This window comes from Hippoglossus stenolepis, chromosome 9 (assembly GCF_022539355.2).
Source record: "Hippoglossus stenolepis isolate QCI-W04-F060 chromosome 9, HSTE1.2, whole genome shotgun sequence".
In the NCBI taxonomy this organism is placed as follows: Eukaryota; Metazoa; Chordata; class Actinopteri; order Pleuronectiformes; family Pleuronectidae; genus Hippoglossus; species Hippoglossus stenolepis.
In genome coordinates this window covers 17,549,454-17,572,611 of record NC_061491.1, presented here as the reverse complement: position 1 = coordinate 17,572,611, position 23,158 = coordinate 17,549,454, and the positions used below count along the sequence as shown (strand labels likewise).

Sequence of the window (23,158 nt, the reverse complement as noted above, 5' to 3'; positions counted from 1 at the left end):
TAATTCGATTGTCCGGCTGCACTTGTTCTCCCCTGTCACACATTACCTAAACACAAGCGAGAACACGTGTGCACATACACACAGAGTTGTGTCCTCGTTTCACTCTCACTGATTATATTTTTCGTCACCTGAAGTTACAGCAAAGTCCAGAGTTGCATACTGAGAGCGGCGGTCCCTGATTGGCTGAAGAACCCGTTTCATAATGTCACATCATTTACTCATGAAGTTTTATGAAGGTTATTTCAGTCTAGTCACGGTTCAGTTAAGTTAAATGTTACTCAAACGCTCCGGTTTCATAACTAATGGCTTATCATTTGGATTTACCTCACACTGTACGTTTTCCCATTTTTATTTATTAATGTTCTTATCAGTTACCTAACCTGTATCCTAACCCTATAATCCATTATCCCTCTCCCCCTGTCCCTTGAATCGAATGATGTAAGAAACCATATTACAACTAATAACACATTTAAATGCAGTCACACTCAAATTCCTTTTTTTGTCGCTTACATCGTACTTGCATGTCTCTGCCATCTCCCTATGATACCGACCCGTTTGAAAAAGACACGGCCGCGTTCAAGTGTCAAACTTAAAATAAATCAAAATAGCAGCGTAAACGAGTGTTTGTGAGCAGTGATCAGAATAAAAATGAACTTCCTAAGTGAGATGAGATTAAAAGATGGATTCATTGGTGAAGTTGCAAAACGCAGAATTCGTGGATTAAGAGTAGCGTTGTGAAATGTTGAAGATTCAGTGTGATCTGTGTGCACGTGCAGCTTTACTGTTGCTCTAAAAGAAGTGATACAGAGAGAGAAATGGACTGAAACCCTGAATTAAAACCCTTGATTCCTCCTGCACCTCCTCCTGGTCCTTGTGTCTCTGCTCGGCCGACTCTCAGAGCCTCGAGCTTTAAATTGAGGGGACGGATGGAGAAATAAGTGGACTTGACCTTTGTTTTTGTGCACGAATCTGTTTCTCTCTCTGCAGTCGTCGCTCACGTCAGCTTTTAGGAGCTGTTGTTACCAAACAAGGAAAGGTTCTGTTGGATCCGATTCCTCGTGTTCACACGCCTTACACAACAAACTGTGTTTAAAGGGAGCAGAGGAGGGGGATCCAGAAATAGGATTGGCCTTATTTACATTGTTGAACATGAGATAATTTAATGTAAGAGGCCAAGAATGTGCTGGTAAGAAGAGAGCAGCGAGTTTTCTTATCTCTCGATGGATTCTCATTTTAAGGAAACCCCAAATTGTATGAACAAAAATAGGCAGCATCCAAAATCCATCCATACATCTATCATTTTGAGGGGCGTGGGGGGAGCTGCAGCCAATCCCAGCTGACATTTGGCGAGAGGCGGGGTATAACCTGGACAGTTTGCCCGCACATCACAAGGCCAACATACAGAGACGAACAACAAATCACACCTAAAGTCAATTTTCAAGTCTCCAACCAACCGAACCCCAGTCGGCTTGTCTTTGGACTGAGGGAGGAAGCCCAAGCAGACATGAGGAGAAGATGCAAGAACCTGGGAAGTTTAAACTCTTTCTGTAAAATTATCTTCACCTTTCCTGTAAAGACAATAGGACGTGGAGTGAGACTGCGACAATGAATGGGAGATGAATTACTCATGTGATCCTCTTTAGTGCTTCAGTAATCAGCCGGAACGAAACACTATCCCATATGACCAGGAAATCTGTCTGCTAAATAAAAAAAGAGATTGTCAGACTCAGAGAGACTCCCAGACAACAGCCTGAGGAGTGACTAGGCTCCTTTCTTTTTAATCATAAACCTTTCCCTCGATAAATGATGAAAGAGCACGGTCCATCTTCCTGCAGATATGTACATTTAAACAGGGGAGAGCCACAGAGAACAGGACACAGAGGAAGGCTTCCTCAGGTAAGTGCCCGGCTCTCAGACAACAGCCTGCTCATTCTACCTTTTAGTGTCAAGGTCACACCAGCTGTTCGTTTGTATGTAAAGTAAATTATAAATGAATTCTCCAGACATCACGTACAAAGTGTGAAAGACCCTCACTTTCATCTCTGTTATGTTAATCATAAGTCATTTTTCCCCATTCTTTCATTTTTTCTTTTTTTAATCATGTCTTCATTTTGGTTTTTGTTAAAGACAAATCCTTCTTTTCCAGAAACAGAAGATTAAACAAGTTTCAAGGACACAAAGACACAATCCACTGCTGCTACGGCCCCACTCAGACAAAGTAAAATACTATAAATGAGAGACTAATCCTTTAAGTACAAAGATTACACATGGCACAAAACCAAGAGACGGGGAGTTTTCTCTCTGAAAACCCTTTTTTCTGATAAATGCTGAATCGGTGACTCTGGAGATGTTTAACATCAAACGAGGTCAGATTTTTGAGTGGCATTATTTAACCTCCGTATTGTGAGATTTAGCAGGGGACAGACTCAGACCATGTCCTCCTCTGACACATCACACTGTGATTTACTGTATATGTCTATGTAAAATGGGGTCTGTGCTATAGTTAAGGTGTGCCTTTAATGCATTGACTATATATAAAGATTGATGATATGTCTCTTGGAATTTTTCGTCCATGTCCCATACACGGACATAGAGGAGGCGGGGTATATGAGCTATACTGCAGGCAGCCACCAGGGGGTCGATGAAATTCAAACACTGCATCATACGTAAGCCAACAAAACAATGTAGATTGTGAAATTCATCATCTCCATTGTGGAGGACTGACCATTTTTCCCCTTAAGATCTTTTCATTACTCCCTGGGAAATCTGTGAAAATGTCACAACCACCCTGCCTCGCAGTGACACAGTGATTGGTTCCACCTCTGGTCCACGTTCCATCCTTCCACAAAGTTTCGTGGAAATCTGTTCAGTAGTTTATGTGTATATCCTGCTGGAAACAAACAGAAACAGACAGACGGGGGGTGAAATCATGACTTATGAAACTATGAAGCGTCATTCATTTTCTGAACTGATTTGGAGCTTAAAGGCCTTGATGCTTAATCACTTTAAAACCTGAGTGTGGTCAAATCACGAGTCAGCTTTGGTGGATGTTGGCTTTTATGTATTATAAGCACTGAATGTACTGTTGAACATGAAATCAGCTCTGCTCTGTTCAAGCTCCTTTCTATGTTCCTCTTAGTTAATTGGAAGTTCATGCCTCTTAAAGGAGAAGTTTGACACAAGTGATCATCATGTGTTGACAAACACATGATGTTTACTAACTCCTAACTTCCCATGACCACAATACACTTGTGAGCACAGGCTCGACAAATTTTGGAAAATTGACACTTAATTGTCATTGAGCGAGAGAGAGAGAGAGAGAGCATGTGAGAGCATGTGAAAGCACATTTCATGGTTGAGGAAGCAATAACTGGAGAAAATCAAATTTTTTGGGTTATGTGACTCAGCAGCAAAATATCACTTGACTTGGTTCTGTGTGCCATCGTATACCACTGCTTTCATTTGACACCTTTTCACTCAGGCTGATGGAGCTGCGCTGCTTTTCTGCTTTCTTGGCGCTTCAAGTGCTGTGTTTTATCGATGCCTATCCCACCGGTGCACCTACAGGCGCCTGCGAGGACATGATACCTCGACACTCTGGGGTGCTGCCGCAGCCTTCGCCTGCGCCCTACTCTGTTCTCACCAACGCCAACAATTACCAGCCGGGGAATCCCATCACAGGTAAGAAGTCCAGGAGACGATATGTCTGTGGCTTTATGGATTAATTCATATGTAAGGACATTTTAGTAAAAATATGTTTCTTTTGTTCAATCAAAGTGTAATTTATATTTGCGACATTTATGGGATTATTTTTACCTTTCACACATTAAAGTTGAGAAGAAACCCTTCATTTGAGCTCTGTTACAGCATTAAGTAGTAGTGCTACTCACAGTTATCTTTAGTTTATTTCATCTTATTGTTATTGTTATGTTAATCTTCTTAATGCTCTGATGACTGAATCGTTCAGACTTCTTTTACTCACCTTTGTGTTCAATATGGTTTTCTGTCACGTCCACAGATTTCTACATTATATCAGAGGCCGATATGTTTCATTAAAAGCCATCAAATCAATCAAACTTTATTGTACCGCACTCTCATACGGGTCAGTGCAGTTCAAAGTGCTTTACAATTGACTGATGAGCCGAGAATAAGATAAAACAAATACAAATGCTTTAGAATAACATCAACAAATACAAAAAGTCACTCAAAGAGGAGAAAAATATTTTGATAATATTAACAGTTAGGTACAAATAAATGAATGCATAACTTAGATGCAATAGAATAATGTGAATATAAACCATACGTATTGTGCACCAGCAGCTTGGAGCATAAAAGCTCAAATACTGTATATACAGTATATGTTTCAGAAATCTAATTCCTTTTGGCAGGTCATCATATCGTTATTTTTGTTTTAATGTTGACATGAGAAACATATTTGAAAAAACACAATGAAGTTTTATTTGTCCACCCCAGACCTGTGTGTGTGTGTGCATCTTTTGTGTGAAAAACTTCTTCATCGTTTTATTTCATTTTTTCATTCATACCATTACTGCTCTGTGAATGATCTCGATTTGCTTTCATAAAGAAAGTCTGTTGTGTGTTATGAGACCATGGAATCAGTGAACAACAACAACTGTGTGTTTGTGTTTGGCTGCAGTGACGATCACTGGCCCAGAATACAGAGGTGTGCTCCTGGAGGCTCGGACAAGCGGCAGCACCGGCGCTCTGGGGACCTGGAATCTTCCTCCTCCAGACACCAGGTTTCTTGAGGTGACTCACAGACACTTTTCACTTGAGCTACTACCACATGCAATGGAATTATATAATGTGTATGTTATTGATATAAGCAGCTACAACTATAAGTAATAATAAGAGAAACAAATCCAACTGGGAAAAAAAGAAAACCCAGAAGTCAGTGTGTTGTTAGTCCGTGGCCTTGACTCTACAACTTCTTACACCAGCATTAATCTTTCATGAGGATTTGAGAGCGAGCTAAAACAATACAAGTGTAAATAACTAGATAGAATGACAAGTGTAAATTTTTTATGTTCACAGTGCAACGGGGCACCACAGGGTGCCGTTACTCATTCCAACACCAACCTGAAGGGCAACACCACCGTATACAGATGGATCCCACCCCAGTTTACGAGCCCTGTCTACTTCATGTAAAGATAAATACTTCATGCTTAAAATCAATGTTTACTGTTTTATTAATGTAATAGCACGATTTTATGAATGAGAGAAATAGAATTTTCCAATAAAATATTTCAAAATCGGTCAAAATTTAGCTTTTAAGAATGTTCTAACTTGCAAATTTGTTTTTACACTTATTGTTTTCCAGGGCCACCATAGCTCAGCAGCGCACAGTCTTCTGGATTAATGTGAGGTCCAGCACTCTCAAGAGCGGTAGGTACAGGAAGGTGACAAACTAGAATGGCACTCACTTACCTCTGCCAAGGCCCAACAGTCCACTTAAAGTCAATCAAGCCACACCAAATTACACTCACTCATGGCTTTCAAATCTCTAGATGTGGCTGATTTCATTCAAGATACTTAAATGATTCCCTGGGTAAAAGATACAAATTTAGAAAAACAATCTCGCTGTGTTAAAGAAAGCAAAACAAATAAACAAATTCCTGAATCCTCCCCTGGATCTGCACCAAAATTTGATGGATTCTTCCCTGACCCATATCGCATCTTTCCACCAAGTTTTCGTGGGAATCCGTTCAGTTGTTTTGTTCACAAACAAACAAACAAACGGACAGGGGTGAAAACATCACCTCCTTGGCAAAGGTAATCAAGAATGAATTTAACGAGAGAAATATTCATGATGTGTCTGTCGTTATCCTCTGTTCGCTGCAGGGAAACCAGGAGGACTCAGTTTTGCAATGGGTGCAAGTGCCGGACGGGCTGACGAAAAACCTCTGCTCCTCCTTGTGTTGGGTTTTCTAATGTTCCAAGTGCTGGCGTGAACACGATGTGAAAAGACAAACAAAGGTCCTGCAATCTATAACTACAAATCACAGAATCTCTTATTGTATAATGATATATTTTAAGTCTTACGGCCTCACGTCTCGTCCCTTTAAATTTGCAATGTACCCGAGTTACAAAATGCGTCACGGAGTCTCGTCCGTGGCTTTTATGGTGCGTGTTCTGTCATTTTTCATACGTAACAAAATACGTGGACGTCTGCTAAGAGACGAGCTGGAACACTTTTACAGACCTGAACTGCCATTTAAATAATTTCAGCCCTTTCAGTGGAATACATGAAACGTGTCTGAGCGTCAGGTACAGACAGAAAAGTGGTGAGAAACGTCCACCTCTATATTTAACACTTGACGTCAGCATAACGATGTTGTATAACAAGAACAAGCATACGCGTTCCCTAATTGTAAGTCAGCGTACCCTCAAGTTCGGCCTGTACCATTGGTTTCAAGGCCAAAACACTTGACACGTTGCAGAAGACCTTCAAACGTACAGGGGATATTCAACATCTTGTCCTATGTTCTAAAAAATAAAAACCCACTGAATCCCTGCAATCGAAATGGAAAAGTGTGTTGGTGTGACCACAGTGCTCTCTATGTTGTTTGTGCTAAATGAATTCAAGTCAAATATCAAGTTAAAAGAAGAAAAAAAAAACACATTAAACTAACTGTACTCCTTAGATTTGCGAGAGAGGGGAAAATAGAAGGTGAGAGAAAGAGGGCGAATGACAAGAGAGAGATGGACGAGAAATCCCGTCCGGCTGTGGAGGTTTTGCTATCTACTGAAATTCATTCCACTTATTGAAGAGCCTGTTATGACCTGCTTTTTCCACATCGTTTGATGTATAACCCAGATTCCCAGTGTGGCGGTTAACAGAACCCAGGCCGACCCTAAAGAGGCTTAAGAAATGCATTACGTGATTTAAAGCTCTATACCATATCCATCATTTCCTGCTCGACACACATGCTGCTGCTGCTGCTGCTGCTGCTCCACGAAACCTCTGCGCCTGAAACCACAGGAGCAGGTGGACGTCTGACTTTCTTTTACCAATGCAGACGTAGCTGTGATTTTATTTACTGACAAACTACTCATGATTACAATGCACACCGTACAACAAGTGGCGTCTATAGTCAGACTGCAGCGTGGACAGTAGATGTGTAACAGCCTTACTGTGATATAAACAATGCAGTTAAAATACAGCACTTCACTTTGCTTTGAGAATCCCCCTCCAATTCAATCAAAAATAGAATTGGTATTAAAATGAAATGTGTGTGCACACGTGTGTTTGTATCAACAGTTCATTTGTTCTGCAGGAGGTGTGAACGGAAAGTGTCTAACGTGTAATCCTTGAGGTATTCCTGAGAGTGTATATGGCAAATACAGTTACATTATGTCATGATGTACTTATAGTAGTTGTTGCATTGCCTTAAATCAAGATGAATTGCAGAGCTTTTATTTTGAAAGGGTGTGAACTTGGGTCATAGGATTGTTTCGATTGTCAACGGAACCCTGAAATAGCCAACATGCAACGTAAGCAAAAATAACAACAGTTGTGTCATTTAAACAAGGACTGTAAAATCTTTAATGCAGATACACCAGGTAGGATGAACACAAAGTTTCCTAACTTCACACAAACAGTATAAAAGTGACAACATATTGTAGAACTGTTTGAGGAGGACTCACTAATGACAAGGAATAATTCTGAAGTAGGTTTTAACACAGGTCAATAAAACAGGACCGGACTAGTTTCTCTAAAAGTGTTTGTTTTTTCGTTAGCATGTCTCAAGATCAGATACAGTTCAAACTTGGTGGGACGCTGGAGCGTCGCCCGGGGAACATATGATCAGGTTTTCATGCAGATGCAAAAGAAGATTTCCTCCTGATTTGTGCTATTCTCCCTAACAACACTTGGTAAAAGCATCCCATGATCTGTTTCGCCAAAACTCTCAGGTCAGAATTAAAAAGCGAGTCATTGCTGAAGACGCCACTTCACGGTGACACACACCTCACAAGTGAATATTTGTTGAAGCTAACGATGCTCTACTTGGTAACTTTTCCCCCTGATGTTGTGAAGTATTGATCTCAGACTGAGTCATGTGTCAGAGGACGCAGGCCTGGTCACAGGGTCAGCAGCGCTCAATAATAATTAGTCTCTTTCCACTGAGAGCCACAAGCCCATAACTATCTTTAACCAGGGGATTCATGTCGAGGATTTAAGCACCAGCACTACCAGTCGGTTCAATAGTAATTGACTCATTGACATGTGCTATGCTGAACTGCCCTGTCCAGGTCATACTCTCTGAACGCCACGCCATTGATGTATTTTTCCATCAAGACAAGGTCATTTATACAGATGCATGGAGCGAAACAGAGGGGAAGCAAGAGAGTTGGATCAAAGGCTTCAACCTGAAGGAAAACACTCACCTCGAATACTAACCACTTAGTACACACAACATTTCTTTGACTCAATAAGCCGTGACAGTTTAGTGAACAAGCATAACAAGAAGACGGCAGAGCTGTGAGAATAAAGATTACCCTGAAAGATGTTTCTGAGTGTTTCCAACGATCAGGACTATTAACTTTTCTGAAATTGGCCTCTTAGTGTCTCCATGGAGAAAAAACAAACAATCAGCAATTTCCATATTTACATGTAGGTCCTTTTCTTTCTGTCATTGGCATTTGAGAAATAGAAATGCTCTTAAAACATAGATGAATTCAAATCAAGCACTGATAAAATGTCACTATACGTCATAAATTCTTTCTAAATTTGTCTTTATGTCATGTTTCGTGATTTACATTATACACAGTTGTATGTTGTATGAAGCAACTTGCATTCATATGTATGTGAATATGTATTTGTAACTTGTGCTTCGATGCAAAGTCATTATTTTCAACATTCTGAAGCAAAGGTTTGTAAAGTATTGCAGACTGAGCTATAATTTAAAGTAAATTTTTAATGTCAATCTTAATATTACCGTTATTTTCACCTTTAATTTGAATTTGAAGCGTTTTCTACCGCTAGCTGCTGACATCTGATTGACAGGTCGCCCTCTAACGTGCAAAAGAGTTGGGTGAAGATGACTCTCATCTTTCTCTAATCCCTCTCTGACTCAAGCTTGTTGTACACCCTGCATTACTGTCACGTGACAAGTGGACGAGTCATATCAGAGTCAGTGTAAGCAAATCAACATCAAGTTTCATCAATTAAACGTTTACTATTCTCCTTAAAATGTACATTCCTTCTTTTAACTTTGTATTTTCTATAATCTTCACAGTCCAAGTGATGTCTTTCAGTTTATATATTTCAACTTGAGCAGTTTACATAATCAACATATCCGGTCAGAGCGGTTTGCAGATTGCTAGGAGGATCAGAAATGGAGAATTACATACATGTAGAAAATAAATCTTGCTCTTAATGTTGCATTACATCTTCTGTTGTACATTTCCATGCTGTGCTGACAAGTAAACACAAACGCTACAACAGTGATTAAGTTATCAAGACCGTCAGAACCCTGCAACAGTAATCTAGTGATATACTTTTAAGTACACATAGATGTGGACAGGCAAGTATGCAGGCACATGCACAAATACATATGACACAAACATACATGTGTCCAGGCAGATCAAACACTGATCACATGCATGCACAGTGTGCAGATTAAGGCTATCCCTTGCTCCAGGGGCTTAGTCGGCATCTCTGTCTAAGCTTGACATTCTTCAACTCCCTCCATCCGCTTCATCCGCTTTTATCAACATGTCCAGCACCATAAAAAGCAATGACCAGCAGATGTGGCAGGCGTCCAATGTCCTGCAGGCAGTCATAAGAACATCATTCGCAACAGGACTTTGTCTCGTCCCTGTTTTCTCTTAAAAATGGATCTATGATTAATTTAACTCCACCATCAAGAAACAATTCATGACTTATTATGGTCATATTTTGGGAAGCAACGCACCCATTATTTAACCAGGAATTGTCAGTTTGTCTTATCCACATTTTGCCAGAGGGTGCAGAAACTTCCCAGAGCTTCGCCTTTTGTAAAGTATCACCTGCACCTACAGCTGAAGGGATGATATGAAACACTGGAGTGTGTGTGTGTGTGTGTGTGTGTGTTCTGGATTGTAATGCCTGCCCTGAGAGTCTGAGGCCGAGTTGAATTGGCTTTTTACAAGTTATGGAAAGACTAATTAGTTGGGGTGCTTCCATCAGTGATCTTACTGAGTGTGTGCCCGTCAGCGACACAATGACGTCGCAGCAGAACTCGCACCATTTGTCACGCGAGTATGAGAGCCTGCGTGCGTGCAAAACGTTTCGCAGAACCGGCTCGTCAGCTGACAGCCTTAATGAGATTCACACTGGTATCAATAGACATGAAAGGCGCCCGCACGTGCATCATTGTCCAGTTCACAAAGTCTGATGCAGTGCTGAGCTGAAATGTCTGTTAATGCTGATAGTGTTGGTGAACATCATGTGTGTTATGTAAGAATGTGGTGGTTAAAGGGGGGAGAGCTCAGGGCCGGACCATATTATATGAGGGGAAGGGAGGGAGCGAGAGCAGGCGAGGGAGATGGAGAGTTTGAGGAGAGAGGGGGAGAGAGAGAGGGAGAGAGAGAGAGAAAGACAGGGCAGGGTTGAGGGAACAACAAACAGCAACATGGGAGAGTGAGAGAGAGACACATGGAGAGAGAGAGAGAGAGAGAGAGAGAGAGAGAGAGAGGGCAGGGTTGAGGGAACAACACACAGCAACATGGGAGAGTGAGAGAGAGACACATGGAGAGAGAGAGAGAGAGAGAGAGAGAGAGAGAGAGAGAGAGAGAGAGAGAGAGAGAGAAAATGGGAGGTTAGGACTTGCTAGATAATCAGAGAAGAGCCACTAATGCAGAGCTTGGTGCACAGCTGGTGCGACGGGTGAGGAGGCTGCAGGCTGACACTGACTGGAGGATCAGTGACAATGTGGAGCGAGCGTGGGATCTAATGCACTGGAGAACATCATCAAGTCACCAACACAAGAATCGAAGGGGGACACATTTGGACGAAACAGGTGCAGAAGAGGAGCTTTGGAGCAGCAGACCGGAGGCGGATTGACAGAGAGGATGTGGCTCGTAAGGTGTATTTGGAGGAAACTAATGTGGGAAGGGGCTGCGGACGTCATCTAGCATCTACTGGACAAAGAAGTGAAAGAGAAAATGTTCTGTATAATGCAACATTGACAACTTGATAAGATTTGGCTTTAGAAAATATTTTGCACAGATCTTCTTTCTCATTGTTCCAACTTCTCCTCCAGATATAAACATTTGGACTTCTTGGATTTCAAACCTTTACAAAGTTGAGATCAACTGCTCACCACCAGTTTATCAGTGCAACCAGACCTTGATCTTTAGCTTCATCTAAAGAAGAAAGCGTGCATCTCCACTGCATCTCTCTAATGACACAACCATGGAGGCCCGGCACGAGTGTAAAGACGTGGATTACGACCTGGAAGACGTGTTGCATCCTGCCAGGTTGCCGGTCCTGATGAGGTGTCTGAGCCATGTGGTCCGCTGAGAGCATGGAGCCTGAGAAAGCACACACCCAGAGCAGCTTCTTCACCAAGGTGGACGTGCCCGACCATGCTCACTACATCGTTGCTCTGTTCGTCTTCGTCATCGGGACGCTGGGCATCACCGGCAATGCTCTGGTTATGTTCGCCTTCTATAGGTGGGTTTGTGTGACTGGTTCGATTTTTTTTTGTCTGTTCTTTACAGTGCATTTACTCTGAGCCTTCATCTGACAATTAGAGCTCCTACCATTTGAATGTTGGTCTCCATCGGAGCCCCGAGGAGACGTTATAATCACTCAGAGATCTCAGAGAGAGATGAACAGATGGAGATGGAGAAGCAGAAATAATGAGTGTTCTATATGTGCAGGACTGTGTTCTTTATCCAAATACAATTATTAAATAATAATAATAATAATAATAATAATAATAATAATAAACCAGAATAACAACATCCTATATAGAAAAAAGCACAAATTAGTGAAACAATGAGACTGAAAACTGCATAAAGATAAGACAGAGTGTAATCGAATCTTACATTTATTTTGTAGCAATGGTGAAATTAGATTCACATGCAACAGGTCATGTTTAAAACAAGGGTGTGTGTCATTCAACCGGATGAGAAACTCAGAATCTGAAAACACTCTACGAGGTTGTGTGTGTTATGTAATTTGGAGACATTGGTCTCTTATTGTTCAAGTGACATTAACTGTTTCACAGAAACTGGGTCAGAGAGAGAAAGTGAGTGTGTGCGTGCATGTGTGTGTGTGTGCGTCTGTGTGCATGCATGCGTGCGCGTGATTGTTCTGGGGATTGTCGGCAGCTTTTATGTTCCATCTGTCCATCACTGTAGACAGATTATATGAGGGCATCTCCATTGTGTTGTGATGATAATTTGTGTTTACTGAATCAGAAATGTAGATGATTTTATGGGTTCTCAGAAAAGTCATTAACACGCGTGCAGGGAGAGTCAGAGAGTCAGAGCCAGAGAGGGGAGATAATTGCCTTTCAAGTGAGAAGTCATCCGATGCGATGATTTTCTAGGAATAAAGTGAATTACTCGAATATGCACATGCATGCACGGACACAAACACGCAGAACCCCAGCTGTGACATAACAACAAATCCACAAATGACTCACAGGTTTAAGGAAGTGGATTGTTCTGGTGTTCAGGGAACACCAGAACAATCGGGAAATCGGGAAGCAGCTAGTTTTAATTCAGGGGAACCCAGTTTAATCAATAAAGAGCTGTGGAGGCAGATGACAGGTCAATACGCTGCTTAATCAAGCTCTAGGTTCACACAGAGTTGATCAGTTCAATGGCAGGTTTATCACTGATGAATTCTGACAATGAAACAGTGCTGCGTGAGTCATGCATTCAAATAAAATACTTTTAACTGAAGGAGAGTTTTTTTCTCTAAACCGGTTCATATTGGGTATTTGTGGAATTTCTTCATTAAAATGTCTAAAAACAACTAGACCTATGTCATACATCTTGTTAAATTGTATACTTACATTATCCAAAATGTTTGCAACAATGTTCAAACCACTGAGAAATCCCATATTTCGTTTATGGTAACATGTCATTTTAGTCGCCTTCTAATTTGCGTCATATCGGCTTCACCCGTGGCTTTGACGTTACCGCTGTAACTGTGATGAAGGAACAACACATTTCTGTTTGTAATGCTCACTCATAATGGATCACAGTCATTCTTACCTCATCCATGATTTGCACCGGGTAGATTTTCATCGCAACTCCCATGATCCTCGCTGCTTCACAACATCACCCAAATGGGTCTTTGGTTACTGATTTGGTTAAGAGACCCCTAGTGGCCAAAGTCGAAGCTGAACTCTGAATTATCGCAGGAGGAGAACTAACAATGTGTATATGCTTCGTACTAACAACAAAAAATCCCTTCTTTTCCCTGTTTGTGTGTGTGTGTAGTAACAAGAAGCTTCGTAACCTGCCCAACTACTTCATCATGAACTTGGCGATCAGCGACTTCCTCATGGCCTTCACACAGTCGCCCATCTTCTTCATCAACTGTCTCTACAAGGAATGGGTGTTCGGAGAGATGGGTGATTCTCTTTTAATTTTCTTTTTCAATAGAGACACTCAAAGTTTCAGTTCCAAGAGACCATAACTGTGTCCCAGCTGTGGGGTAGCCCCCTTTCCTCGGATATGAAGGCAGAACTAAAATGACACATTCTGCTCTTTGGAGGATTCCCTTGATTTTTTGTCTAATTGTTTAACTGAATGTAATTGAATATTTATTGTTAGCTGTTTGATTAAGTTGAAGCCTGATACTAAATATAAAACATTTTGGTCTCGTCACTTCCACAGAAAGTTTATCATCAAAGTGCAATGGATCCTGGGATAGGTTGGTCTGAAAGGATCCACCAATTGAAGCCTCTATTGTATAAAAGTACACAATCTTCAGTGTATTTGAGGGAGCCTTCGAAATGAGACAGCCTAGTCGCACTGCTGTACAATAGATACAATCGCTCTTCAAATGCAGCCTCTGAAGGATACAGCCCCTGAATTGGGACACAGCTTTTTAATCATATTTTTATTAAAAATATTAGAATCCTGCTGCTGAAAATGTTTTTATGTGCCCGTCCCCTTTAGGCTGTAAGTTGTACGCATTCTGTGGCGCCCTGTTCGGCATTGCCTCCATGATCAACCTACTGGCCATCTCCATCGACCGCTACGTGGTTATCACCAAGCCCCTGCAGGCGATTCACTGGAGCTCCAAGAGGAGAACTGCACTGGCAATCCTCATGGTCTGGCTGTACTCTCTGGCCTGGAGTCTGGCTCCTCTCGTCGGCTGGAGTGAGTTTCCTTTACAATGGTGTCTTGTTTACGTAATCCCCTGTGAGAGTCTGAAAGACACAGTGAAACATCCTGTTCTTGGTTCCCTACTGAGCAAATTGATGTGGGGATTAACACAACTAATCTTCATTCATTCACCTGCGATCAACACAATTGACCTGTGATCTCAATCTCCTGCACCTCAGACATTACATCATGTCCAACATGAAGAAACATTGATGTTTTTGCTGATATCATACTTCTTGCTCCTACTCTTCTAGGCTCTTATATCCCAGAGGGGCTGATGACGTCTTGTACGTGGGATTACGTCACATACACATTGGCCAACAGGAGCTACACGATGATGCTTTGCTGTTTTGTTTTCTTTATTCCTCTGGGAATCATCTTTTATTGCTATCTCCTCATGTTTCTGGCCATAAGGAAGACTGGCAGGTACTATCAGCTTTATACCAGAGTGCAAAGTATTTTATCTGAATTTTAATGAGCTAGCTTTAACTGCCCCTTTACGTCCTGCCGCACCGACAGGGAGGTAGAGCGTCTGGGAACTCAGGTGAGGAAATCCACCCTCATCCAGCAGAAGTCCATCAAAAGCGAGTGGAAGTTGGCGAAGATCGCCTTCGTCGTCATCGTGGTTTATGTCCTCTCCTGGTCACCATATGCCTGCGTCACACTGATTTCCTGGGCAGGGTAAGTCTGATGGAACGTATTAAGATTTTTATGTTGCTGCTTTAATCACTCATTTATCTTTGGTGTCATGAGTGTTCTGGTACATTTGAGGTAATGTCTCTGTGTGTTCACTGTATGTTCTGCTCAAACAATTTTGGGATTTGTAACTACTTCTGCAAGATTCAATGTAGAAACCCAGTTCAAACGTTAAATATTCAGCTCATTGGGGGAAATTGTCACATGTATTAAGCTTTCCAATATATATATATTTATGTTTGCTGAACTATTCAACACTTTCTTTCTCATTGAAATGAATCAAGTGAATATTCAAATCTTCTAAGACCTTCACCAATTTATAATTAACAAGTATTTCCACATACTTTGAGCCAGAAACTTTTTCAAAGCTTTACACAGGTCTGAATACCTCCAGCTATTAAACTTGAATTTATCTTTTTTAACATTATCTGCATTATCTTATAATGGCCTATTGAGGGTTTGAATAGATCACAGCATTGAGATTCTGATCAGCTGATAAGACTTGCACAAAGTTGTAAGCCCACAGAGACACAGATAAACAAAGATGTGCACTCAAACAAACATACAAGCAGCTTAGTGACGCCATAATAACAGCCCGGGACATCAGTCATACTTATCATTGCACTTTAGCTCAAGCTACACATGAAACAATGCAGTTTATCAGCCACAGAAGTAGAGAAGAGAAACAAATCCAGGCTTAGTCACTGTCTCATTATTCAGTCTTACATTCACAAAGAAACTTCATCCAAACTTATGGAAAATATAAAAATGGAAATAAGAATAATGCCCTTTGCCGTTTAGAACTAAATACAAATATCAGTTTATGCAAAAAGACACAGAAAATAAGTTTAACAACATATAGATACTAATAAAGCAAAATAAAATAAAATAAAAATCATGTTCGAAAGGAGTTACAATGGAAAAATGCCTCAAAGCATTCAGTGTGCATAAGGATGAAAATCACACATTCAGAGGAAATACAGCAGCGGCATGGTAGTAACTCTACACGTCCAGATGACTGCCCTGTAACACACTGACTCTGAGTGTGTGATGAATGACGTGTTGGCAGTTTGGATAAAAAATCGCCCCAAAAACGGGCTCAGAAAATGTTATTATATAATGTTTGTTTTTTTCAGCCAGAGGCCGAGTGCCCCTGGCTGACTGACACACAACAGAAGGCAAAGTTGCTAATCTAAGCTATCATAACATTCATTAAACCACATGTCTCTGCTGGGACATACAGTAAGATGGGATGTACTTACGTAACTGTGAAATCTTCTCACTGTTAATTCACAGGGGAAAAAGGTAGTCTCGCACACAGACACATACACACACACACACACAATCCACTACACACTCTCTCACACACACGATCAGATGGATTTAGGCAACTCTCTGTGGCAGCTGGCACATTTTGGCTAATCCCCCCGACCCGAAATGTCCCTTTCATTATGTTGCAAAAACACGGAGATGAAGAGAAGTTGGAGTCATGGTCGGTGGCCATGTAGGGTTGTCGTGCTACAAACAAAAAGACTGTGACCCACACAATGAACAAGATTAGGATTATTTTATTCAAGTTTCTTTAATTCTGCTGCTTCGTCTCTTGCAGGCACGCCAACATCTTGTCGCCATACTCCAAGGCCGTCCCTGCAATCATAGCAAAAGCCTCGGCCATCTACAATCCCTTCATCTATGCAATCATACATAACAAATACAGGTGAAGGACGACTCAGGGCAATTGTCCTTATCTTGTCCAAATAAATATAACAATGTCTTTTTAAATAACTTAAACCTATTTGTGTGATTTCATCGTTCTGCTCTCGTCAGGATGACTCTAGCAGAGAAGTTTCCCTGCCTCTGGTTTCTCGCTCCTACTCCTCGGAAGGAATGCACCTCCTCCATCAGCGAGTCGTCTTACAGGGACTCCATCATCAGCCGACAGTCCACAGCATCAAGGACACACTTCATTTCGGCGGCCTCCAATGCCACAGACATGGTCATTGCCTATTTGAGATAATGTCTTCACATGAATTTCAAAGGATCACATCCGATAATGTTTTTAGTTTTTTATATCCCTGCAGGTGTTGAGGGATGTAGAGATGGAGCCGTTGGGCAGGAAGTCAGGTGACTCCTTCAGAAGCATGTCGTCGTACGGCCACTCTTGCAGAGGGAGGTCCTATAAGAAACAATTGGAGCGGAAAGCAACAAAGACCTATGCACCACAGAAGGTGAGAAAACTCAACAACACCGAAATGTGTGACTCCGGCTTAATTGTCTTTGTGCTATTTGGATCACGCTAATTTGATTTGCCTTCATGCTCTAATGCTTCTGCATCATGTCTTGCAACTGATTTTTTTCTTGTTTTGTGTTTGAATGTGTTTTTTGTTTGTTTGCTTGCTCTAACATCGCTAGTGTCCGTCCACCATGAATGAACCATCGAGCACTTGTGAACATGAACTGGTTTCCAGCTCTCTTACCATCGCCACTGTCCCCCTACTAGTTCTTACCAGGATGCGCAGCCAGAGTCTGAACAATGATATTTCAAACGCTGGGGAGGAGAAACGCAGCATCAGCGATCGGCTCAACAGCCTCAAGAGCGACTCTTTCGACTCCCTCAATTTCAGAACGATCCTATCCAGCAATCCCCGGTCGCTTCAGGGCATCCCGCGCATAATCGTCATCAGTCCCACGTCTGAGAGCAGCCTCATCAAACAGGACAGCGTGTGCATGGAGGACAGCATTGAGGCGATGGAGAACAATACTTTTGTCAGTCTGAACTTCTCGTCCGAAGTGTTCGAGGCCGTGGAGCTGCTCTCGTGATGAGCTGGACTTCAATACTTACCCTTGTGATCCTCTCTGTTAAAGCTTCACGACTTCTGACCACAGATCTCACACACACATATACGCCTCTCTACAAACTCACACTCGTCTTTATCCACTGAAATTAATCTGTCAACTGTTTTTGACTCTTTCGGTAAATCCAAGCTCTGCTGCCCCGTTCCTTCGATAGCTGGAGCGCAGAGGACAAGCTGGTGAAACAATATGACCTTGATGCTGGTATGCAGAGTGCACTGTCTGTCAGACTTGGCAGGGACACGGGCGCCCTGAGGGGGCAGCACGGGTTACAGCATAGTTTTGTTAGATCCCACAAATATGACAAGTGCAACATGTTTTCATGAGCTCGGAGCCTAAACTTGACAGGATGGGTTTTTAGTTTGGCTATTCACTCTTTGATATAAAGCTTTGAGCTGAAATATTCATGATTTATTTAATTTAGGTCCACATAATGTGATCTCTAGATCAGTCCGGTTCAGGGTAATGGATAAAAACACTTTATAGTATTGGTTCACTAGCTAGGACCACACCATTAACAATGCAATGATGGGATGTATGAAAACACTGCAGGGGATTCTCCAATCGGACACGTTCAGCAAGGGAAACTCTCTGGACAACTTCATCTGCGTCTTCTAAGTGCATGGCACCGCTTTTTCATCCTGAGATATTTCATCCTGCACCTGCTAGACAGCCTCAAGTAAAGGAGCATCAATGACCAATAGATGTTTTTTGTTCTTTTTGATAAAAAAAAGAAAAGGATACAGCGACTCTGATTAAGAAAAGAAAAGCAATGCCTTTGGGTTGTGAGGATGTACTTGAAGTATTTAGATTCAGTTGTTGTCTCCTGGTTGTTGTCTCCTGGTTGTGGCTCCCTCAGCCTGTGTGGACCTCTCCAGCTTTCCATTGGCAGCGAGACAGGAGCGTAATGAAAAACGGAGACGGTTGATACTGATCAGAATTCTGACGTGGGGTCAAATGTGACTCATAAAACTAGGAACTTTTTACTTTTTCTTTGTGGTGACTTTTAATATGTCTGTGCTTCATAATAAATACTCAACTGCTCCCTTGAACTTTTCCTATTTAGGTCAACCAAAGATTAAATTGGAGTTTATTTAGTTTGTTTACTCGTCTTATTGGATTATTATTAGACCGAACATAATCACTCGAGCCAATGAACGACAACTGCTTTTGTTTCTAATTGGCTACATTTCCTTTTCCCAATTCTTGCAATCCTTCTCGTCCGGCTATTCTGCAGCATCCATTCGCATCTACTGCAAATACAAAAGGACCAATGTGGCATCATGCCTTGATCCACAAAACTGAATGTGAACAAATGTGAATCAAGTCAGATGTGACGGCTGTATCATCTGCGTTTTAACATTTGATGCTCGTGCATATGTTGGTTTTATGACTACGAACATACTGCAATAACAACAATTGAGGAGATGTTCGTCAATGTGTCATCTGGATCCAACTCTTGACACAGGTCCTTCAATCACATGCGATTATCCTGATGTACTGTAATTAATCCAAAAAGCAGGGACGTGTTACCTTTAACCCCTTGCTCGTCCAAACTCTGCACTTGCCTGACCCCTATTGGACAATTTTACAAAACTCTGGATTATGTTCAATGACATTGACTCAACCAAACATGAACAGGAAGTACATTTTGGTTAAAGGGAAAGAAAGACTGTGGCTATGGTCAATAAACTGTAAGGGTTAAGGTGACATGTGGCTTTAGTCAAACAAGGTGACTAGAGATGCCAAAAACTTGAGAATTTAAATAAATGATTAATGCATAGCCTGCAATGTACTTACTGTACATCTATAGTTTTCAGTCTGCAGCAGATGAGTCATCAGAGGATAAAAACAATGATTCATACTCATGAAACTAAATATTTGATTTTGACGTGTCCCCGTTTTATATCTTTGTTCTGTTGCTAAGTTCAATATTTGTACAAATTAAAAAATATCCAAGGCTGAAGATGAATGTACAATGAATGTCATTAGTGAATGACTAACAAGTTAGTGCAGCTAAATGTGGGCTGTAACTGAAATATGGACCAGAGGAGAGGAACGGCTCACTCAAGATCAAATGGATATAATTTTTTTGATATCACGAGTGCTGTGTATTATGTTTTTGTTGATATTAACATGTATTATCATTATTTTTGTGTTTATTTAAAAAGAAATGGAGATGGGGAAGTACTGCAGTGTCGACCTGTGAAATAATTATACACACGTCCTCTTTACTCTATTTCAATGGTGCTGGATTGATTTAAAAAAGAAAATCATATTTATAAGTTAAGACTGAGTCTGATTATCCTGATCAACGTCCCAGAGAATGACCAATCATCAACAATCTGCAGACTTCATCAAAATACATCAGATTATTGACACCGGAACCAATAAAAGTAATTATCTTCTTCACAGCCTTGTGTGGAGAAACCTGTTCCCTTGTAGAATAAATAAATGATACGAAAAAAGAAAAATTCAGCATTATCTCCATACTGTCTTTGTAAAATTTCCTGAAAAGTATGAGAAGTGCCAGCAGACAGTGTTGAAAATCACACCTGACTGCACTTACGACAGTGAGTTGAGATAAGTCCTCTCCACTCTCCTCTCTTATGGACCTTATGGATGATTTTTATCTATCCACACAAAGGTTAATTTATTGAATTGTGCTTTGTGTCATATGTTTTTTCATGCCACACCAAGGTTCGTTCAACACACTGCATTTTTACCCCTCGATGCTGTTTGCCGTTGTCGTTTCATGTATTGCTTTCATTACCTGTGTACCCGCCGCAATCACGTCACAGATCCTGCTGGCACAATAAAGTTTTTGGGATTCATTTTCGGCGTGGAACAATTGTGGGCGAAACCTAGGAGAGCTACTGTACAGTGAGAAAAAATTAGGGCTTGTTTCAGGAGAGGTTTGAATTGATCTCCACAAAGTGGAAGGTATATACGTTACTGGATGAAGAGATAAATAGACCAATGTTTTGGAAACCAACTTTTTCACAGGGTGTTTAATATGCTATGACAGTAAAAAGCCACTAGATGGAAGTAGGGATTTATATTTCCAAAGGTGATTTACCCAATGAATGTGCACTCTTTCTTTCTCTCTTTCTTTCTTTCTTTCTCTCTTTCTCTCTGAAAAAGAAAGAATCAAATGTCCCATCAGCTCACACTCATGCGGGAAGAAGATACATGTTCCTCATTTAACAAGCATGTGGTCTCAAACAAATCCAGACTATTAGATGTGATATGAGTCTTTATATACTTCATCAGACAGATCATGTTTTTGTAGGAGCTTTGACCACAGGACAGAATTGAACTTTTCTTGAATTTACATAACACCGCATGTGTCATGAAAAACTGGCTGATAGACGAGTAAGAAGAATCGTCCTGTCAAACAATAAGGTCATATCCATGATTCTCTGTACTTTCTCCCAACAACTATGACAGATGTGCAAGAGTGTGTGACTGTGTGAGAGAGAGATTACATCACCATGCACTGAAACCAAGGCTGCTCCCAACTGAAACTGGAGATAAACAATAACCAGTTAACAAGCATAACTCTCCTCTGATGTAAGTCTCACCTGTGAGGAGCCTCTGCTGTCTTCATGTGGACGGACGTCTGGTGTTTGACGAGACCCCACCCACGCATGCACTCGCACAGGTCAGAGGTTTCTGCCCCAGCATGTGTAAAGATAACCAAAGGTCAAGCTTGACTCAGTTAGCAGTGCAATACTCAAAACAACATCATTTATTTGACCTTATAATATGGTGCACAGAATTATAATAGGGAGAAAGGCATCTCTGCCATTATCACAACGCTCCTGGAACACATGGAATTGCACTATGTGACTCAGGAGTACCGTGCAGGAACAGTTCGTTCTCTTGATATGTTCAGCGTGGCAGAGCCAGCGAAGAAACCAAAAAGGACGTTGTCGGAAGAATAGAAGAAAGGAAAAGAAAAAAGAGAAAGGAAATGAGTATCTAATATTGGACCAGCTTTTATTTGAGAGCTAAAAGAAGCAAAGAGATGTGGGACAGATGCCCACTTGGTTAATCATATGAAGGATAACTTTGGATTGGGTGAGTGGGAAGCACATCTAGAATCCAGCCGGTCTGCAGAGGATGGTAAAATACTTTTATGGGTGTTTTAATGAGCCAGTGTCATATGCTCGTGTGTGTGTGTGTCTGTGAAAGAGACAGAGAGAGAGAGAGAGAGCAGCTGACAGCAACAGTGGATTGTTCACAGAAGCAATGGCACAAAACACTACATTAGAGATCTTTATGTTGTGCAGTAAAAAGTATGAAACTATATATATGCCTATCATATATATAGGGTCCTACTGCACAGGGCATCACTACTCATCACAGTTTTTATCTCCGATGTCACAACAAATAAAACCATGCATCATATTTGAGTAAAACATGACTCTAACTTGTCAGTATGCGCATGGAGAGGCTCACTCCAGTACTTGTATTTACGACTGTGAGTTTCGCCTCCCACCTATAGGGGGAGCCACAATTTAGGTGACAGCAATTCTTCCATCATGTAGCTTCTGGGGTCGTTCCCCCGCAGGTGTGTTTACACTATATTGATCTTTGAAGAGGAGGAATTAATTTTATGCAGCGTGGAGCCTCCTCTCTGGCCCGGTGCGTAATGGCGTGGCTCCATCACAGAGGCCCCTGTCCCACACAGAGCTCAATATGTGGCTGTGGCTGTCAGCTGAGAGGACACAGGAACAGGTGAGTCTAAAGCACCTGCTTCATCCACAGTTTATGTTCTACCTCCCCTCGATGCTATTTGTTTTTATAGTTTATTGTGGTGAGGACTGTATGATTTTCTTTTTCAAATGTATTGTTCATAGTAGAGATATACTGTATAAACTATAGTATTAGGTACTGTTTAGCTACAAAGGTTTAGTAGTGTACCATAAATATACAGTACTTACTTTCCACATGTAAAAAACAAACTAACAACAACAACAAAATCAAGTTATTATCATTTCAACAGAAAGCCCTGATCCTCTATTCTGCAGTGGGTTCCTGCAGATGGTGTTAATTGCTTCCATGTATTTATTGAAACTGCTGCTACACAGACTTGTTTTGTGGTGATGTAACACACACATGCATGTGTACACAACCACATATGACAGAGGGAGGGGGTTGGAGGAAGAGTGTTGGGGGTGGGGCAGTATTGATGTTTGGTCCTTTAGACTGAGCTGGATGGGGCAGATGCTTTGAACTCCCCCTG

General features: G+C 41.3%; 2 protein-coding genes across 2 annotated transcripts; both read left to right on the top strand.

Moving 5' to 3' along the window:
* The first annotated feature begins 3,090 nt into the window (after positions 1–3,090).
* Positions 3,091–5,988, top strand: LOC118115269 (putative defense protein 1). Its single transcript, XM_035166338.2, has 5 exons — positions 3,091–3,681; positions 4,658–4,770; positions 5,056–5,165; positions 5,342–5,406; positions 5,863–5,988. Exons 1-5 carry the CDS (start codon positions 3,486–3,488, stop codon positions 5,970–5,972), a joined length of 594 nt encoding a protein of 197 aa, XP_035022229.1. The 5' UTR covers positions 3,091–3,485; the 3' UTR covers positions 5,973–5,988.
* Positions 5,989–10,722: 4,734 nt separating this feature from the next.
* Positions 10,723–20,741, top strand: opn4xb (opsin 4xb). Its single transcript, XM_035164988.2, has 9 exons — positions 10,723–11,680; positions 13,465–13,598; positions 14,149–14,352; positions 14,613–14,784; positions 14,878–15,039; positions 16,664–16,771; positions 16,882–17,050; positions 17,136–17,282; positions 17,467–20,741. The coding sequence occupies exons 1-9, from the start codon at positions 11,514–11,516 to the stop codon at positions 17,872–17,874; spliced, it is 1,671 nt and encodes a 556-aa protein (XP_035020879.1). The 5' UTR covers positions 10,723–11,513; the 3' UTR covers positions 17,875–20,741.
* The last annotated feature ends 2,417 nt before the right edge of the window (positions 20,742–23,158 follow it).

What these genes read in the sequence shown, in the direction of transcription:
- LOC118115269 (XM_035166338.2), top strand. Translation starts at nt 3,486, where the DNA reads ATGGAGCTGCGCTGCTTTTCTGCTTTCTTGGCGCTTCAAGTGCTGTGT. An exon ending in GCCGGGGAATCCCATCACAG is followed by an intron (nt 3,682 to 4,657) that starts GTAAGAAGTCCA and finishes GTTTGGCTGCAG; the next exon opens with TGACGATCACTGGCCCAGAA. An exon ending in ACGAGCCCTGTCTACTTCAT is followed by an intron (nt 5,166 to 5,341) that starts GTAAAGATAAAT and finishes ATTGTTTTCCAG; the next exon opens with GGCCACCATAGCTCAGCAGC.
- opn4xb (XM_035164988.2), top strand. Translation starts at nt 11,514, where the DNA reads ATGTGGTCCGCTGAGAGCATGGAGCCTGAGAAAGCACACACCCAGAGC. An exon ending in GTTATGTTCGCCTTCTATAG is followed by an intron (nt 11,681 to 13,464) that starts GTGGGTTTGTGT and finishes GTGTGTGTGTAG; the next exon opens with TAACAAGAAGCTTCGTAACC. An exon ending in GGCTCCTCTCGTCGGCTGGA is followed by an intron (nt 14,353 to 14,612) that starts GTGAGTTTCCTT and finishes CTACTCTTCTAG; the next exon opens with GCTCTTATATCCCAGAGGGG.